Genomic DNA, 19,135 nt, shown 5'->3' on the forward strand with positions numbered 1-19,135 from the left:
AATTAACCGTTTCTATATTTATTACTTATTCAAATATTACATATGGATTTGCGTAGACATGAAAAAATGGCTGTGTAATGTGCATCTCCTGATAAACTCATATTTTAAGATAGTCATGTTTTAATTTACTTTGTCGTGGGCCACATAAAATGACGTGGTGGTCCACATTTGGCCCACGGGCCTTGAGTTTGACACGTGCTGTAGAGACACATCACAGGTCATATGTGTGTTTGTATTTGAGCGATGAAAACACTTGCAACACTTGGTTATGTAAGTTAAATGCCATTCTGTGGAACATTCCAGAAAAAACGATAACATCTCCAAAGAAACAAGCCGCTGCCGCACCCTCCGCCCGAAATGTTACACACTGCACCTTTAACAATGAGCAATGAGCCAGATTAAACTTCATTTTAAGCTAAAATTAAGAAAATGAACTCCTACTGAGGCTCGTAATGAAAAGTGTTGGTTTGTAATAGTTTTAAACGACCGGGGACCGGGCTGTGACGTCGTTGTGTAATTAAGTACCTGGATTCAGTCACTGTAGTAATCACATGTGAACTCTGGGGATCTGCTCGTTCCTCTTCACTGCGCAACGATGGAGACACGGAAAAAGGGAGGAGGAAGAATGGCATGATAAAAGGAGGAGGAGGAGAAGCAAAGGTTAGCGCCGTTTGCCTCATACACTATTTAGAACGGCAGAAAGCTGCTCTTGACAAGCCCCGATATAGCGCAGAGCGGAGTGTCCCCTTACCTTTCATCAGTAACGATCACAGTTTGGGTTGTTATTGTGACTGTTTCTGTCACGCTGGGAGGAAAAGAGAAAAGAAGGAGGTTCGTCAAAATGATTACGAGGCACATTTGGATACAGTGTGTTCCTTTGGTGCTGCATTGACTGATAATTGTTTAAGAAGAGCTGCCATTTCGATGTGTACCTTTGTGTTTTCGTCTCTGGCTGCTGCTGCTCCTCCTCTGGCAGCGTTCTGAGGCTGGGAAAGACAAAAAGAAACCCAATACTAATCAGACAACACTGTATACTGCGCGTAGATAAAACGTTTTGGAGGCACTGAGTGGAAGATCAGACTTTTATTGTAGTGAACATCGTCAAATGAAGCTCATCGAGGCAGTTATGAGGCCGATTCGGAGCCGAGTTTCATATTTGGGAATCAAACCGTGAGTATCATAGCGACGAAAGAGCCAATCTAGAGCGAGGATGATGAAGGTAACGCCCCTTTCTGCTTGGTTTAGAGTGTGAGCGGAGTGAACGCTTAGCGACGCTGTCAATTAAACTTGTTGCTAACGCGATCAGGAGCGATCTCAGGGAAACGGCACCTGATTTGTCTGTTATTAATGTTCACGTCTTGATTTACAGACACGATACTGAAATTAAAGCCTCGGGATCATGTAGAGGGTTAATACGAACGTTTAAGACCAAAACGACGAGTCTGACGGGAGAAGTTGCAGACGGAGGACACAGTTTTTCCAATGTAAAGTGAATTGGAGCCACAGTCGGCTAGCGGGTTAGCTATGTCCATATATACACAGTCTGTCTTTACCTCAGGGACGAATTAGCATCTCTCACCTGTGCATTTCTGTCACTGCAATGTCCTCACTCGACAGCAGGTCCATGACGCTGCCGCTCGGTTTGACAGGTGCTGGCGTCGTGCTATAAAAAAAAAAAACAACACAAAAAAAAAATGTTATAAGCCCATAAGTTGGCTCTTTCTCTCCTGACACTGTAAATCCATTTCAGAAAGGTAAGAAAAGGTTGCTTGCTTAGAAGAGTATTGATTTTCCAACTTATAAAATAGTAATACTCAAATATATATACGGTGTTTGGATGTGGGTGGGAAATACTTGTTCCTATACTATACCTCTCTACAGGGCTAAGCAGATCTTGACTCCATGGTCCAGGGCTGGAAGGGACAAGGGAAACCAACTCTGGGCTGGAAAAAAAACAAAAAAAAAACAAAAGAAAAGTGAATTTATTTAGTGTGTAGCTCTGAGGACAACAGTGCAACAGTGCCCCCTTGTGTTCACACATCGTAACAGGCTGCGTTGATGTTCTGGGGAAAGACTGGATCACACAAACCTGTCGTTAAAACCCAGTAAATCATCAGTCGCTGGCTCCACTTTAGTGACTGTAGAAGTTGATTTAACCTCCATGCTGCAAAAAGAGAGACATTTTTCAGTTATTTTGACACAACTAGAACATATTTGCACAAAAATGTCAGTGTTAATATCCGTTTTTTAAGTGTTTAGAGGTTCGTTAAGGTCAAAAAACATGGAATTCTGGGTACATCATATCATCGTATCATATCAAATTCCTCCGACATGAACGAGGAAGCTGCTCCGTGAGTGAACGCACCGGCTCGCCCTGCTCAAATATGCACTATGTGACTTTTCTCGGTGAGGAATCCGCCGCCGCCTCGTCGCCATGGAGACGTTATTGAAATTCCTGCAATTATCCGCAACTAATTTAACAAATCTGTCATGCGTTTTATATTTGTGAAGTGAATCTCTCCCCGGAAACACAAAAAGGCGGCGGCGTCTCCATCAGAAAAGTTACACAGCGAAGGGAAAAGGCGAGTTAAAAACAAAACCCAAGATGAAATAATGTTAACTGCTAATTCCCAATTCACAGGACGACGTTTCATAGTTAAGATTTGAACAGCGTCTGAATAATTTTACGTTGTTTGAGCAGGTTCTAGATCTACAAGGTTGGCTTCTGGTGTGTCGACTTCCACGAGATGCAGAGGCTCCTCCACTTTAAATCTGAAATAAAATCACAAAACGAGATGAACCGCTGAGCCTTGTTTTTGTGGACTTTTTACTTAATCATAATTCCCAGATGTTAACTTATTTTTGTACCTTTTTGGAGTTGTGTCGGCGTAACACGTTGGGATGAGAGGGTTGGTGTCAGGGCTGTGAAAAGAGACAAAGATAAACGTCGATATATTTGTTTAAAAAAGACATACCGGTCGTGCGAGTTGAGACTTACTTTAGTGGTAGATGAATTGGCTCTGGTTCTGTCGCGGTCTGTGGCGGCGCTGTGGCAGGTGGAGAGGGCGGAGCTGGTTCTACTACAGGTGACGCAGGCTGCTCGGCTTCACCTGACTCATCCGCTTTGACGTAAGTGGCTTGGACCAGATCTGGGATAAGTTCTGGCAAAGGAGTGGCCACTTTTGTGCATCCTGGTTCCGTGTTCTCAAACAGGTCTTCCTCTGGGGGTTTCTCGTCCGTTTTCACTTCTTCTGTCTTAATTTCTTCCGTTATCTCGATTTTCCTTGACCCCGTGTTCACCCTGAGAAGTATGCCAGCGATGAGTCGTATGTGAGCAATTACGTCGAGCGGTGATTAAATGAGTGATTGCAAAAAAAGAGTTGGTCTTACGAAGTTCGTGCTTTGGGCTGAGGAGCAATGGTTTTCGGGGGTGAGGGAGTTTCATTACCTTCTCCATCATCTATGATTTGGACCCTTAATCACAACAAAAACACAAAACATTACATCGTTTGTAAGAGATAATGAGCTACAACGAGATGGTTTGGACGGACGCAGTTGGAGCTGAGGTAAAGTCAGAAAATACGGGAATATATATGAAGTTATTTGGTCCGAGAGAGAACGGAGAGGATAAGGTTAGACCAAAGACGTAGACGAAGTGAGAGCGAGTATCATAGCAACCAAAGAGCCAATCCAGAGCCAGGATGTTGAAGTTAACGCCCCTAACGTCAATCAAACCTGTTGCTAACGCTAACAGAAGCGATCTCGAGGAAAGAAGGCGCCTGATTTGTCTGTTTTTAACGTTTATATCTTGATTTACAGACACAAAAGCGAAATAAAAACACCAGGATCATTTGAAGACCAGAATTTCGAGTGAGGGGACACGGTTTTTCAATGTAAAGTGAATTGAAACCAGAGTTGATGGACCCGGAAGCATCTATGCTCACTTCCTGTTTGTAACACAGCTGCTAGCATGTTAGCTATGTCCATTTACACAAACAGTCTACGGTTTAAACTGAGTAACGGATATTAACGTTTACCTCTGAGCCACAAAAGACGGGGAGCTGTTCACCAAAAGATCTGGGGTTTTGTCTTTAGACCTAAACGGGAGCAGAAAAAAACACTGATCAGAGTTTGGTACAATGAAAGAACCAACTCTTAACACGTATTTCCAGATCTACGTGCACATACTCGTATAACTTTGCCGCAGACAGAACATACGAGCGCTGTTTCGCCGCCGATTTCCTCAACACACTACTGGCTGCCTCCGTTCTGCAAAACACATCATTTTACATGTTCAACACAGTATTTTTTTAGTAGATTTTTTATTATTTTTTTTACAAAATCCCCCATGATCCACCTCGAAAAGAAAATATGGATTTTGACTTCCCCGATATTACATGAATAATTAAAGATGCTGCTCCACTGCTCAACTTTTCTGGTGGAGGGAGTGTTTTTTTTTTTTTTTTTTTCAGTTTGGAATTTCTCTGATCCATCTGCAGTGAGACGAGACCTTTTTTTTTTAGATTTGTTTAATGCCATACTGAGGATTATTCTAGACAAAGCAATAACATCTCCATGGAGACGAGCAAACTTACCCCTAAACCACAGCAGTGAACCTTTATATTACACAAAACTGACTCTTGTGAGGTTTAATCCATGTTCGAATGATGTTTCCTCCTCAAAAACAGACCTGGAGTTGTGTTTTATCTCCATCTCCAAAGCGCAAAATGCTCCGTTCCACCTTGTGATGTCATCAAGTGGTCGTTTTTTTTACCTTTAGTTCAGTAGAGATTTGCAATTCCGGGAGCTGAAATGATCCACATGATTCTAGAAATGAAGGCGTGTGGAGTTTAAAAACAGAAAAACACAGCAGAGCACTTCCTGTATCGCCACTTGATGACATCACAAGGTGGAACAGGTGTTTTTTTTTCCAATTTGAGACAAGAACTCAGCGTAAAAATGCAGGGTTTGTGCGTTAAACATGTGAGAATGAAACATAACACAACTCCAGGTCTGTTTGTGACGAGGAAACATTAAAACAGATCGGAGAATAAAATAATACGTGCGCTTTAATGTCTGTTACTCGGGACATCTCAGTCTAAAAACAGTGGTAAAAATGTGATATTGATCCAACGCCAACAAACAAAACCAAATAAATCCGCAAAACCTTTTCTCTCTGGTTGTGTTTCGATCTCACCGTTTCTCCTGCTCGTCCGGGCTGAGCTGACCCTCCTGCTTCTCTGTGGCGTTCCTCACAGTGTGGGGGGCGCTAAGGGACAAAAAAACACACTTAAAATCCTCCAAAAACACTGCCTTTGTGCCGACTGCGAACCGGGGATTTGAGCGCTCTCACATTTTTTTGTAGGTCTCAGATGTTTTTTTGGTAAATTGAGTTGTTCCGCTGCGAATAAAACACAAAATGACTCATGAGGATATGCGGAATATTCAATGTATCAGGTTATTTCACTTTTAACCTCAGACCTGTAGCCGTTGGATGCTGTGGGCGTCGTCTCCGTTTTGGTAAATACTCCCCTAGAAACAAAACGCAGAATTAATAAATAGGTAGGAGTTGAATATTTTAGCCATGAAAACAAACCGATTTTACCTGATTAGAAATCCAGACGTGGGTGACCTGCTTCCAGAACATATTTAGAATTATAATCGCATGTTACGTCGTATTAAGAGGTTGCTAAAGTTACCGTTCGGGGCTGGTCGGGAGCGGCGATGGAGCGGAACTGACCGGCGAAGACACTGGACTGGATTCAGCGTTGGCTCCGTTCAGGCGGCTGGCTCGGACCTCCGCAATCCTGTTAACGGGTCAAAAAAATGTACTAACTTTTATGAATTGGCATCGGGCTCAAGTCTGGGGCTAATCATAATCAGTCACGAGCCTTAACGGAAGAGCTTAAAGTTAAAATTAAAATGATTTATACGTGACAACCATCGCGCTAACATCTTTTTTGATGCCCAATTAAACCCGGTGCCAAATGAGAAACCGGTTAAAAAAAACAGAGACGGATGGAAAAGCAGGAGACGGATGAGACTGAACATGGATCACACAATAATCTTTAAATTATATACATATTTATAACCGTTTTTATCTTAGAAACTGGAAAAGAAAGACTCTGTGGTTTGTGTGAGCTGGAGAAGTGGAAAGTGAAGCTCGTTTTTTGCCGTTTTGTCCATTTTCTGATGGATTTATAAATGGTTTATCTGATGAAATGTTCTCCCAGTGCACTGAGATGTTCTGGTTAATAAGATGAAATGGTTGTTTAAGTCTAATGTTTATAAGTTTTCTTCATTTTTTTTTATTTTTGTAAAACCTGGAAGAAGCAGCAGATGAGTTTGTTTAAATGAGTCTTTGGTTTTTGTGACACACGTCTGGCAACTGTTTGTTTAATGGTGTTTAATATATGCAAGACACAACAATAAAATAAATAAATAAATGAATAAATAAATAAATAAATAATGAATAAATAAATAATAAATAATAAATAAATGAATAAATAATAAATAAATAAATGAATAAATAATAAATAAATAAATAAATAATAAATAAATGAATGAATCAATAAATAAATAAATAATACATGAATAAATAAATACATAAATAATAAATGAATAAATAAATAAATGAATGAATAAATAAATAAATCCACTATTTAAATATGTTATGAAAATATCTGACCTAATTTTCAATATATTGTGAGCTAATTATTATCAGACTCACTCTTTTACTTTTTTAACTTTTTAAGGAATATTTGAGTTTTTCTTTTGCTTTGGATCAGTCCAGGACGACTGAGCGAGACACAGACAGTTTTAAAAGTAAAAAAAATCACAAATTGCGAATCTGTCACTGGACAAAACGCTGCAGGAGTGAAGACGTTTGGCCGTTTCTTCAGTTCTCCAGTTTCACGTCGGCTCCAAAACAAAACGTGGATCTGATTAAGTCTGGATCTATATTGAACCTGGAATTCCGCCTTTATCTGAAGTGTAAGATAATCAGACGTAAATATGTAGAACCAGAGCTGTGGAACGTCTCTGAGGAATATCTCTTGGATCTCTTGTTTTTTTCTTAAACATTAAACCAACACTGAAACACTTGGACTCGTTAATGAGAATCTGGCAAAAGTTATTAACCAACCAGAGCAGATTAAGTATTTTTCATGCACTGGAGAGCGAAATTAAACACCGAGTAAAGACATTTTTCATCCAAAACCTCAAGATAAAAGATCAAACTTGTTTCCAGATGAACAAAAACCACGTGTTCGACAACTATGTCCTTCCAACGAACAGAAGAAAGAAGAAATAACGACTTAAAAATGTAAACTCTTGGACTGTTTTTAGTATTTTTCTAAGGAACCACTCATCCAATCACAGAGCAGTGCACACAAACACTGGGGACAGGTGGGTTAAGTGTCTTGCCCAAGGACACAGTGACGGGATTCATGTGTGGGAGCGAATCTGATGCTCAAATAATGATGTTTTATTTCAAGAACGGGATTTAAACGTCCGACTTTCAGCTCAGAGGCCAAACACTCAACAAACCGAGCTCCTGACGCACAAAAGTCGCGTTTAAACAGAATTTCAGCTTCACTCGAGGATTGTCTGATCTTACCAGGGCTTCTCTTCTCCCGTTTCAGTCGGAGTTTCAGAGCGACGCTGCAGCCAACTGTTATCTCCTCTCAGTTTGGTTCGGACTTTAGTGGTTTTAAACACAGAAGCTTTGTCTCCCCCTGAAACAAAACCAGAGCCAACGTCTTAGTCAGGACTGAGTTTCTTTTTTTTTCTTTCATTTCGGGAGGAACACACATTGAACAGACACATTTCTTCCAGTTCAAATCCAAAATGAAACAAGTGTTATTATTATTCCAAGTCTCTTAAAGGGGCTTTTCAGAGACTTGTTCTTTGGTCCCATCTCATTTTGTTAATTAAGAGTAAAAAGGAAAAAGAAAAACATATTTACAAGAACCGGGGGGTTAACGAGAAAAACAAAATGCAATCAAACAGTCTAAATGCAAATATACTGTACAGGAAAATAAGAATTCTTCACCGGAAATGGAGAAATCACAAAAAATCTGTTATATTTGGGGTGATATTGTGTTGATTTACTTGATCTATTTGTTCTAATTATTATAAAACGTGTTCCTTTGGATGTTTATTGTGTAAATTAGCTGTTCCATCCTAAATATCTCAGGCCAAACGCTTTTAAATCTTCAGTCGCTCCTATAATTCTTAAGTTAAATTCACCAGATTTTAGCAGAAAATAAACTGAACCTTCTGAGATTTTAAACCAGGGGAAGTAACAATGACCTAATTTCCGGCGTATGTCTCTTATTTGATCCTCGATATCACGTTTTAAGTCGTTTATTAAGTCGTCTGAGGTTTTTTCACAAACACCTTTTCTTTAAGACAGAATCGGGACTAGTCAGGTCTGTGGAGATACTGCCCCCTGTCTTTGAAAAACACTTATTATTCCTTTAATGTCATTTACACTCGGGGCGTCTCTGGTATTGGGTCGAATTTGACCCATGTGACTCAAAGTTCCACTGTACAATGAGGGTTCGTTCCTCGGCGCTGGATTTGCTCAGATTAATGTGGGAAGAGTCGTTCTAAATGCTCTGGAAAAATAAAATAAAAATATTGAGAAATAAAAGAGTTATGGGTTTTTTTCAACTGTCAGTGACTTTTGGGCCACACTGTAGATTTAGACAATTTTTAGTGACTTTTTTTTTTACTCTTGCAACTGTTTTTTATCACTTCTTCGTTCCGGAAAAGAGACTCAACCTAAATACAGAGTTTCACAGTTGAATGTTATGAGGACCAAGCTTCTTATGACACTTCTGACTCAGATGTGTGACGTCGGCTCTTACCGGTCGACATGGCTGCTCTCGCTTCGGTCTCACACAAATCCTGAAACAAAATAAAAGTAAATGTAACAAATACTGTTTGTTATAAGTGTGAACGATGCTTTATTCCCACGCTGTCCTCCACCGTTAAAAAAACATGTGTAAAGAAAGGAATGCTCCTGTCTCACTCTGGAGACATGCTGCTTATCCTGTCCTGCCACTTTCCAAAAAAACATCACAATCGCCTCAGAAGAGAAGCCAAAAGCTCCTCCATATTGTCTTAAAATGAGTTAAATTAGCGTCAGACGAGGAGGAAATTAAATGAACAACTGCATTAAGCCCTTTCCAAATGAGCAAAAAATCAGCTTGTGCTCAGTGAAAACCTGTCCTTAGGAAACACTTAAAATCCAAAATATTAATGACTTGAGTGTTCTTTTATCTTGGCACAGGCGCTGGCTTCGAGCGTATGCAAACTTGTGCGACAGCCAAACTCAAAATGCAAATGGAACTTATTTTTTTAATTCCTCGGGCCCAGTGAATCACACTGAGCTCTCCTAAAGTCTTTTTAAGAACGCTGAATCGAAAATGTGCTTAAACAAACAGACCCAGAGCTCAGAGGACGTGTTTGCCCACGGCTCAGGACATCGTAAATAAATGATTTGTGAAAAGCAGAGCAAAAAGTTAAAACAAGACGGACGACTCCACAATAATCAGAGAGAAACGCCCACGAAATGAGAGCGAACAGTGAGACACAGTCAACGTTTACCTAAAGACGCAGCGCAGATTCACACTCATGTCTCAAATCTAACAGTTTTTTGGTACGTACCAGAGAAGAGGAACTGTCCAGACGCTGTGTGTGTGTCCAGACGCTGTGTGTGTGTCCAGGAGGTGTGTGTGTGTGTGTGTAGCTCTAGTCGTACGAGACTGAACTCTGTGTGTTTGACAGGTGCCTGGTCCCTGTAACAGTGAAGCTCAGGTACAACGAGCTCAGCCAGTCAAGAGGAGGGTGGAGCTGTGTGTGTGTGTGTGTGTGTTTATGATGGTGTGTGTGTGTGAGACTGTGTTTATGATTGTGTGTGAGTGTGCATGTGTGTGTCTGTAGGAGGGTGGAGCTGTGTGTGTGTGTGTGTGTGTGTTTGTATGTGTGTCTGTGTGTGTGTGTTTATGATTGTGTGTGTGTATGTGTTTATGATTGTGTGTGTGTGTGTGTTTATGATTGTGTGTGAGTGTGCATGTGTCTGTACGGAGGGTGGAGTTGTGTGTGTGTGTGAGACGGTGTGTGTTTATGAGTGTGTCTGTGTGAATGTGCATGTATGTATCAGTGTGTGTCATGAAGGTGTGTGTCATGAAGGTGTGTGTCTGTATGCAGGCGTGTGCCTGTTGGGGTGTTTGTGTGTGTGTGTCTGTATGAAGGTGTGTGTGTGTGTGTGTGTGTGTGTGTGTGTGTGTGTGTGTGTGTGTGTGTGTTTGTATGCAGGGGTGTGCTTGTGTGTGTGTCTGTATGAGGGGGTGTGTTTGTGTGTGTGTGTGTGTGTGTGTGTGTGTGTGTTTGTATGCAGGGGTGTGCTTGTGTGTGTGTCTGTATGAGGGGGTGTGTTTGTGTGTGTGTGTCTGTATGAAAGTGTGTGTGTGTGTGTGTAACTTTCTGTGTGCGTAACACGTTGCTAAGAACACACTTTTTTGTTGTGTACATCTCTCACTTTGTTAATGATGAGTAATAGCAGATGAAGTACTAGTTTTGCTACTTAAGTAAAAGTACATAGAAAAGACAGAGGTAAAAAGTTACTCAAGTAAAAGTAAAAGTATCACATGAAAAAACCTACTTCAGTAAAAGTATTTAAGTACCTGTTTGTGTTCATTTGTGTTAAATTAAGTGATATTTATTCAAACTGATTCATATTTTGTTCAACAGTAACAAAACAAATCTATTTCTTAACTTTTCTTTTGAATTTTGTGTTTTTATTTTCGTTTTGCTCAAAGTCGAAGCTTGAATTTGAAAAACTTCAGTCAGAATATTTCTCTGACTAAAGGGATAACGCTCCAAAATACTTTTACTCCTCAGTCCTGTTCAAAAATGTAATGGAGCAGAAAGTACAGATACTGCTCTCTAATGTACTCAAGTAAAAGTGAAAGTATCCGCTGTAAAACACACATACCTTAAGCAGTACTTCACTACTTGTACTTCATTATCTCCCTCTGACCGTGAGCGTTACCTGACACACAAAGAAGCAGGTGATTAGCCGGTGGAGGAGTGGACGGAAAGCAGACACACACAGAGCGGGTTATGTACAAATTAAGTGGCGCATGGCAACGTCTCCACCGGGAATGTTGCACCGTTTCCCGCTGAGAATGAAAACAGAGAAGAAGAAACAGCAGCATCATCATCATCGAGACGCAATCAAAGAAAACACGAACTGAAGGGAGACACAGACGAGAAAACAGCTCCTGAATGTTTCAAACGAGAGACGAGGGAGTTTTAAGAAGGTTCATGACAACAAGCACCTGTTTAGAAAAAAAACATGAGAGTATTTATTAAGCTGATATAAAAGCAGAGGTCAAAGGTCATAATACTGCGGTTGTTTTCTGTGTAAACATATCCGAGCGTGTTCTTATAATAACACTGCTGCTGCTTCTAATAATACTGTTACTAAAGGTGTTTTTAAAAGAGAGATTTTTGAGGGTGGAGGAGGGTACAGCCGACAAAAATGACAGTTACTTCAAAATAATTGTACTTAAGTAGAAGTACACAGCAGTGGTCCACTCCAGGGTTGGTTTATAACTTGCAAAAACTGTAATAATGCACAAGATTTAGTATTTAGAACAAAAAAGAGAAGTAAACGTTAAACATTATTCTGTGTAAATGTCTGTGGACTAAATGTAAAAGAAAACACACATATGAAGTACTTTTAGTGTTTATTCCATTTACAGCAGGATTATATTTATGTTCTGTGTTGTGCTAGTGCTGATTCAGACTTTGTATTTACTCAAACTTTTCTTTTTTTTTTCTTAGAATGTACAAAACTACTCGAGTGTCTGATTACGTTCCACCTCTGGGATCAGTTTACCACTCGAGCAAAGACAATTGAACGCACGCTGGGCACATTTATAAATGTGAAAGGGTGTGAACAGATTTCACAATATCTGTCAGAGAGAGAAAAGATGAAAGTGTGAGTGAGAGTTTCAGTGTGGTGAGTACACAGTCGTCTGCTGAGTCCTTTGCTCCCTGCGCCAGAACCAGTCCGACAGCTCGCCCTGTCTCACTGCAGCAGTGAATCATTTAGACACAGCAGAATTAAAGGGAATGTTAAGTATCTCCACTTCACCCCCACCTTCTTGTCACAAAATGAGACCTAGAGTTAAGTTTCTCCTTAAAAGAGAAAAAAATAAATGTTCTAAATGCAGTGTAGACAGTGACAGTGCAGGACAGAGGAGAGAATGTCCTAAATATGGGATTTTATACTGGTCTTAAATCACTGGTGACAGCAGAAAAGGCAAATGGAATGTTTGTACTGCCCCTCCCATGTCATATCGACTGACAGCTGCATTAAAACACTCAACACTATCTTGATAAGATTACAGGAAAAGTATTTTTGTACTTTTGCTTTAGTCCCTGATCCAATGATTTTGTCATTAAAGTGTCTTTGAGTTTGTGCAATTTAAAAATAAAATCTATTATAACTAAAATATCAAGAAGAATTATGAGGTAATTATTTAACTAAAGGTGAAGCCATGGGTGGGGGCAGAGGTCAGGGGTCATCATGGTTCATCTTCAGTGTGGTCAGTGTGTAACATTCTACTCACAGTCCTGAGAGTTTGTACAAAAAAAACACATTTAATCTGAATGCAGGACTCTTAACAGGTGTGTGCTGCACACACAGTGGCAGGTGAACAACTTCAACAGCACCAGTTTTAATAAATCACAGCACTCTGCTGCCACCAAGTGGCAAAAACGTGCAAATAATTCCTAGACACTGATCATCAGCAGCAACTTGTTCCATCTGAGTGAATGTTGTATCTGTTATAAAGATGGTAAAGTGTTACTTGTGTTTTTCACAGTCAGGCTCCTCGTCTGAGGTGAGGGTAACTCTCCACAGTGCGTTTTATTCCCTCTTTCAAACTGACCACAGGCGTGTAGCCCATGTCGTCTTTGGCCCGGTCACAGCTGTAGTAGTGATGTGTTCCAGCTAGAGCCACTCTCATTGGGGTAAAAGTGGGTTTGAAGGAGATCAGAGGACGAAGGAGCAGAGCCAACATCCACAGCAGGAGAGCCAGACCATAAACAAACAGGTACGGGAGGTGGTAACGAGGAGCAGGGTACCCCAGACCCACCAGGATCTCTGACATGAAGTCCCAGAAGCGGATGGGCTCATCGTTGGTGATATGATAAGCCTAAAAACAGAAACAGTCAAACATACAGCTTTGTAAATAAAGTTTTTAAATGTCTATCATATACTGTCTAACCTTTCCACAAACAGAGGAATCTGCCTTGAGACGCTCGGCTGCCAGGACGTGTCCATGAACCACATTCTCTACAAAAGTGAAGTCCACTAGATTTGTCCCGTCACTGCAGCAAAACAAAGTCCAGATGTAATTCCATCACGTTAGAGCCATAGACTAAATGTGGAACTCGTCCTATAACTGCTCCAGCCTCGATGAGCTTCATTTGACTGAAGCTGAACACTGTGGGTGACGTCACACTCACTCAGTCCACTTCTTTACACAGTCTATGGTCAGAAAAACATTTGACTCAAGACTTACCCAATAATAAATTTCATTTTCCCTCTACGGGCCGTGTCCACTAATATAGGAACCAACTGCGGGTCTCGTGGGCCAAAGATGCCATGAGGTCGAATGGCAACTGTTAGAAAACCACTTTCTCTGTCGCACGCTTCAAGAACCAGCTGCAAACATTTAGCAGGTGATTTAGGAAAGTGTCAAAAACATTGTACTTAAATACATTAAGTACACAACCAGTCAAAGGTTTGGACACATTAAAATCACAATACAACAAATCAAAACATAAATAATCACAAATATCCATCATAAAACTGACCTTCTCTTGCATGATCTTGGTCTGTGTGTAGTAGTCGATGGGCTTCTTGGCATAGGGCAGACTCTCTTTTCCGTTCTTAATATCTTTGCCTTCAAACACCACACTGGCGCTGCTCGTCAAAACCATTTTCTACAGATAAACAGTAAAGCTTACACTTAATAACCAAACCATGCCTCATCTCATGGTCTAGCCTCACCTGAACCCCAGCTTCTTTACAGGCCTGAATGACGGTGCTCGTGCCCTGAATGTTGACTCTCTCAAACAGCTCGCGGTTGTCACTGGCAGGTGCAGGAGATGCGCAGTGAAAAACCAAGGATACGTCCTTCAGAGCTGACAGCAGAGCCTTGAATGAAAACCAGATATGGCAGCTCATGAATAATTCAGATACAACATTTGCCTAGTGTTCTGTTGTGGCGTTTCTCAGTGAAAACCAAACGTAACACTCTTGTCATACTCTCACGCGAGTTGTAGTTCTTTGGTAGCACTCACTTGTTTGTCACAGAGGTCGCCCTGGTGAAAGGTGACACTGGGAAGCTCGTCATTTTGGCAGATGTCAAATACAGAGACTGAATACCCCCGATCCAGCAGCTTCTCCACCAGGTGTCGGCCCAGGAACCCAGACCCTCCAATGACCAGGCATCTTTTATTACTCTGTGGGTGAAGTACTCAGTTTTGTTACTTAAGTAAAAGTACAACTACAGGAGGAAAAGTTACTAAAGTGAAAGTAAAAGTACTGCATGAAAAATCTGTTTAAGTAAAAGTATTAAAGTATCTGTTTAAAAAGTAAAAGTATGTGTTGTCAATTTGTATGTAATGATATTAATTAAAAATGTCACAGTAACACTACAAACCAATTTATTTATTTATTTTTTCTTATGATTTTGTGTATTTATTTTTGTTTTGCTCAAAGCTGAAACTTGGACTCAAAAACTTTAGTCAGGATGTTTGCATGAACATGGTAAAAATAACCCCTCAAATCATATGAAAAGTACTTTTTTTACTTTTCAGTCCTGTTCAAAAATGTAGTGGAATAGAAAGTACAGATACTGCTCTCAAATGTACTGAAGTAAAAGTAAAAAGCACTTGATGTGACCCACAATTTGGAGGATGTAAGTTAGCAAAAAAGAAAAAGAGAGAATGCAAGTTAGCACGAGGTTCTGCAGAGTAAGTCAATATTAAGGGCAGACTAATGCTTGTACAGTAGAAATAAACGTGCAACTTACCGGGCGCAAACGTGTGGTCATTTTGAGAAGTTGGTCGCACCAGACTCAACGAACTTACTAAATACAACACCAACTGATCAAAATGTGCAAGTTACAGCTCAGAAAGTGCACAAAACTCCACAAAACTCCACAAAACTCCACAAAACTCCACAAAACTGCTGCTGGACTGACTGAATGAGCCGAGTGACAAGAGCTCTGTGATTGGTCAAAATAGAACCCGGAACAAAGGTGACGTTACGTACAGCCAATGGGACGTAAAGGACGTAAAAGAACGCCACTGTCGCAACGAATGGGAAACGTCGGAGGACTGCTGGCCCCGCCCACAAATTGTGCGCGCCAATCAGAGCCGTTCTTATAATACGTCATTTTTTTTATTTATTTTTTTTTTATAACACATTAATGATTACTGAATCGATTTGCTTTTTCACGTAATCAAATACACAAATTAATAATTAATTTACAAAAAAATCTTTATCGTAACAGTGAGTAAAATAAACTCAAGGTCTATTTGAAATTATTTAGTTAACTGAAAATAAGATAATAACAATAAGAACTTTATATACTCACTGATGGGAAGAATACTTTGAAAATGTAATTATAGAATACTGAATATTTGCATTAAAATGTATATTGTACGTATCCTGAATACATACAGATACTCAAAATGTATTCAGTTACTTCTCAATACTGTTTATAGATCTCGTTGTGGATGAATTCACAGAGCAGCTCTTAGGCTATGGTAATAAAAGTGCGCTTTAAAAGATAATAGGCAGAATTAGGGAGAAATAACTGAAACTGGCTGGTTTATTTTGTGTTTTACGTATTATACCTCCGTGAATTCCAACCAATCATCTTGTTCGGCGACAGGTGCGTTCGTTTTAACCTCCTACATGACTCACGGCGCGGACTCTGACTGAACCGTTTCCAGCTGAGCGTCGCTGGTGAACAAATCGAACGCACATGACAACCATTCCTCCATGACAACGGCTGCTGGAGAGTGCGAGGAAAAAACGTTTATATCCTCCTCCTTTAGGCGACATCCAATCAAATAAACAACAAAACCAGCATCATCTTAGAGCTATTTCAGTTCAAACGCTCCTTGTTTGCGAAAATATAAAAGGTACTTGGTCTAAAAACACAGAAATCATCGTGACTGTCCTCCTCGCCTGATAATGGTAAGGCACTCCTTGGTGATGTGGTTTGTTTTTCTCATCTTTTCGCATGTTATTCATTGCATCCTGCACGTCATATGTTTTTTTTGTGTTTAATCATCAGGCCACCAGTGCAAAGAGACCCTCCCTGCAGGGTCCCATACCCCCTCCGCGCAAGAAGACCACCCCCAAACTGGAGCTGACAGAGGAGCACAAGCAGGAGATCAGGGAGGCCTTTGAGCTGTTTGACACGGACGGATCTGGACTTATTGATGTGAAGGATCTGAAGGTACAAGAGGAGGAGGCTCTGGTGCATCCGTGTTGTGGTTCTCGTGATAATGTTCTGCTCTGTTTGGTTTCCGTCAGGTGGCTTTGAGGGCCATGGGGTTTGAACCAAAGAAAGAAGAGATCAAGAAGATGATTAATGAAGTGGACAAGGAAGGCACGGGAAAGATCACCTTCACAGACTTCCTGGCCGTTATGACCCAGAAAATGGTAGTTTGGTAGCTTTATATTATACTACTTTGGCTTTCTAGTGCTGTATACTAAAAGTCAAAGATAAATCTGTCACTGGACACATTGTTGTAGGAGTGAAGTCGTTTGGCTGCTCGTCCAAGCCGCTTCTTCAGTTCTGGTCAGATTACAGCTGGACACTGTCTCGTGTCTGTCTGAAGGAAGGAACTAACTACACGGACACTGTACACAGCTATTGTTAACAGTTTCTGCCTTAATATCCAGCAGTAATCTGACCAGAACTGAAGAAGCGGCTTGGACGAGCAGCCAAACGTCTTCACTCCTACAACAATTTGTCCAGTGACAGATTTAACTTTGGCTTTTCTGATGGATCAGACCTGGATGACGGAGGGATTACACAGACTTTAGCACTATAGATTTAAAGAGTAGGATTTGTGCACATTATGGCTCTACTTGCATTACTAAAAGAACATTCAAATCTGTCAACTGGACAAAAAGTTGTAGTACTTTCTGTCCAGTTGTCCAGAATTTCTCTTTCACTCTGGTTTATTCGTGGACGACTGAGGGATTACACACTGAAATACAAACTGATAACCTAATCACTTTCAGAACATGTTTGTAGAGAGAGATGTTTCTATAAAAAGATTGTGTTTTGTTTTTGCAGCTTCTAAAATGACATGTTTTGATTGCTGTATATATTAGAGATGGAATGACTGTGTTTTTCATGGCCGATGCCGATTGTTTAGAATAAGGCAAAGATGGCTGACAAGGTCTCCCGATATTTTTGGACTGATATTGATGATTTTCATGAAATTCTGTCATTTAAATTTCACCTACAGTCCCCTTTTACCACAGACCTTCAACAGAGCAGTCACATTCTGAGCAGTCATCTTTGCACTGAAGTGTTCAGATAAAGCTTTGTGTGACTCTTTAAGCAGCAGAAGAGCAAAAACTAAATATCGGCCTGAGCTGAAAATTTATGGCCGATAGCCGATTCGCTAAGAAGTGCAAATATCGGTGTCTCTCTACTAAATACTGTGGTGTCCTAATTTAAAGTGTGAAAACTATTATTAAGTTATTTAATTATATAACGGTTAAGTAACACATGCATCTAATTTAGGCTGAAAAGGACTCGAAGGAGGAAATCCTCAAAGCTTTCAAACTCTTTGATGACGATGAAACGGGCAAAATCTCATTCAAAAATCTCAAGAGGGTGGCCAAAGAGCTGGGAGAAAACGTCACGGATGAAGAGCTGCAGGTATCACTCACGCAGAGGGTTTGTGTCGTCGTACGGACAGAGATCAGAGGCTTTAAATGAAACTTTTGCTTCTGCTTTTTCCAGGAAATGATCGACGAGGCGGATAAAGACGGAGACGGAGAAGTGAGTCAGCAGGAGTTTCTGCGCATCATGAAGAAGACCTGTCTGTACTGACACGTGATGAAGGTCGATGGAAGTGTCCTTGAATGAATCGTGTTATTGCTGCAGATTTACTGTCGTGCCATATGAAAAGTCTTTAAAAAACACCTAAAATCAGAATATTACAGTCTTATTGTATTTAATATGTTGAATTTGCAAGATACAGTGTTCTGGTCTTTGCAAGTTTGTATTGTAAAAAAAAATCTTAATATATTTTGGAGTGCGCCTGCCTATGTACAATCTGTTTTTGTAATGATTATTTTGCCGTTTTGTGTCATTTTGTTTCGGATAGCCGTCTCAGGTGACGCCCCACCTCAGTGCTGCGTGTCAATTTGTGCCTACACCAGGAGCTAAAGGCTGTTCATAACCACTCAAATGGATTCTGCACAACCTTTACAACCTTCACACTTTTCTTTGTGGATTATCATTACACTTGTACTGAACTTGTCAATTAAAAACAAACATGCAACTTTACTCCAAGTTGTTTACTGTCGTCACTGCAGTGGTTCAGCACACACACGGTGGCATTGAAACTGACTGGGATTTCTTGCGTTTTAGATTTTATTCTCCTGTCGATCCAACCAATCGTCTTATTAAGCGACAGGTGCGTTTGTTTTGTCCTCCCACATGAACCTAGGAGCAGATTATAGTTCAAACGTACTCCTGTTGAGCGTCGCCGGTGAATAAATCCAACGCACAGACCTCGTCACAGGTGCTGCTGGATTTTAGGAGGGAAAAAAAACAACATATCCTCTTCCTTTAGGCGACATCCAATAAAAATAAACAACAAGACCAGTGTCGACTTAGAGCTATTTCATTTCAAACCAAACGAACCCTGATAAATTATAATATTGAAACTATTTAGAAAGATAATTCCTTGTTAAATATACATCATTAAAAAGGCCTGAGATGCAACAAATAAATATGAAAATTAAGTATTATTGGTATGGATTTGAAACCAGCTCTGT

At 40.4% G+C, this 19,135-nt stretch overlaps 3 protein-coding genes across 6 annotated transcripts in view; 1 reads left to right on the forward strand and 2 right to left on the reverse strand.

Moving 5' to 3' along the window:
• The window catches only part of znf185 (zinc finger protein 185 with LIM domain), a 24,156-nt gene extending 14,340 nt beyond the window's left edge, over window positions 1–9,816 (reverse strand). For 2 of the 4 annotated variants that reach the window (XM_055225084.1, XM_033974206.2), the window contains exons 1-20: window positions 9,676–9,816; window positions 8,874–8,913; window positions 7,619–7,736; window positions 5,700–5,807; window positions 5,606–5,632; window positions 5,482–5,532; window positions 5,354–5,401; window positions 5,198–5,269; window positions 4,189–4,269; window positions 4,038–4,097; window positions 3,391–3,474; window positions 2,999–3,301; window positions 2,869–2,922; window positions 2,689–2,772; window positions 2,090–2,164; window positions 1,872–1,943; window positions 1,580–1,663; window positions 933–986; window positions 752–805; window positions 526–585 (exon numbers count right to left, since the gene is read on the reverse strand). In XM_055225084.1, the coding sequence (XP_055081059.1) occupies window positions 526–585; window positions 752–805; window positions 933–986; window positions 1,580–1,663; window positions 1,872–1,943; window positions 2,090–2,164; window positions 2,689–2,772; window positions 2,869–2,922; window positions 2,999–3,301; window positions 3,391–3,474; window positions 4,038–4,097; window positions 4,189–4,269; window positions 5,198–5,269; window positions 5,354–5,401; window positions 5,482–5,532; window positions 5,606–5,632; window positions 5,700–5,807; window positions 7,619–7,736; window positions 8,874–8,883 (1,499 nt within the window). In that variant the 5' untranslated portion in view covers window positions 8,884–8,913; window positions 9,676–9,816. Of the gene's footprint in view, window positions 1–525; window positions 586–751; window positions 806–932; window positions 987–1,579; window positions 1,664–1,871; window positions 1,944–2,089; window positions 2,165–2,688; window positions 2,773–2,868; window positions 2,923–2,998; window positions 3,302–3,390; window positions 3,475–4,037; window positions 4,098–4,188; window positions 4,270–5,197; window positions 5,270–5,353; window positions 5,402–5,481; window positions 5,533–5,605; window positions 5,636–5,699; window positions 5,808–7,618; window positions 7,737–8,873; window positions 8,914–9,675 lie in introns of all 4 variants that reach the window. The other 2 variants (XM_055225083.1, XM_055225082.1) reach the window with 1 other exon arrangement.
• Window positions 9,817–11,746: 1,930 nt separating this feature from the next.
• nsdhl (NAD(P) dependent steroid dehydrogenase-like) lies at window positions 11,747–15,332 on the reverse strand. The gene is made up of 7 exons (XM_033974207.2): window positions 15,126–15,332; window positions 14,392–14,553; window positions 14,099–14,245; window positions 13,903–14,031; window positions 13,608–13,750; window positions 13,311–13,413; window positions 11,747–13,238 (listed from the first exon to the last, which is right to left on the reverse strand). Exons 1-7 carry the CDS (start codon window positions 15,144–15,146, stop codon window positions 12,906–12,908), a joined length of 1,038 nt encoding a protein of 345 aa, XP_033830098.1. The 5' UTR covers window positions 15,147–15,332; the 3' UTR covers window positions 11,747–12,905.
• A 743-nt stretch (window positions 15,333–16,075) lies between these two features.
• On the forward strand, window positions 16,076–18,641 carry cetn2 (centrin, EF-hand protein, 2). Its single transcript, XM_033974081.2, has 5 exons — window positions 16,076–16,300; window positions 16,401–16,565; window positions 16,643–16,771; window positions 17,871–18,008; window positions 18,093–18,641. Exons 1-5 carry the CDS (start codon window positions 16,298–16,300, stop codon window positions 18,180–18,182), a joined length of 525 nt encoding a protein of 174 aa, XP_033829972.1. The 5' UTR covers window positions 16,076–16,297; the 3' UTR covers window positions 18,183–18,641.
• Window positions 18,642–19,135: the final 494 nt, after the last annotated feature.

This window comes from Periophthalmus magnuspinnatus, chromosome 10 (assembly GCF_009829125.3).
Source record: "Periophthalmus magnuspinnatus isolate fPerMag1 chromosome 10, fPerMag1.2.pri, whole genome shotgun sequence".
Classification (NCBI taxonomy): domain Eukaryota; kingdom Metazoa; phylum Chordata; class Actinopteri; order Gobiiformes; family Gobiidae; genus Periophthalmus; species Periophthalmus magnuspinnatus.

What these genes read in the sequence shown, in the direction of transcription:
- nsdhl (XM_033974207.2), bottom strand. Translation starts at nt 15,146, where the DNA reads ATGACCACACGTTTGCGCCCG. An exon ending in TGACCACACGTTTGCGCCCG is followed by an intron (nt 14,554 to 15,125) that starts GTAAGTTGCACG and finishes CTTCACCCACAG; the next exon opens with AGTAATAAAAGATGCCTGGT. An exon ending in ATTCCTCTGTTTGTGGAAAG is followed by an intron (nt 13,239 to 13,310) that starts GTTAGACAGTAT and finishes TTCTGTTTTTAG; the next exon opens with GCTTATCATATCACCAACGA.
- cetn2 (XM_033974081.2), top strand. An exon ending in TTGATGTGAAGGATCTGAAG is followed by an intron (nt 16,566 to 16,642) that starts GTACAAGAGGAG and finishes GGTTTCCGTCAG; the next exon opens with GTGGCTTTGAGGGCCATGGG. An exon ending in TCACGGATGAAGAGCTGCAG is followed by an intron (nt 18,009 to 18,092) that starts GTATCACTCACG and finishes TGCTTTTTCCAG; the next exon opens with GAAATGATCGACGAGGCGGA.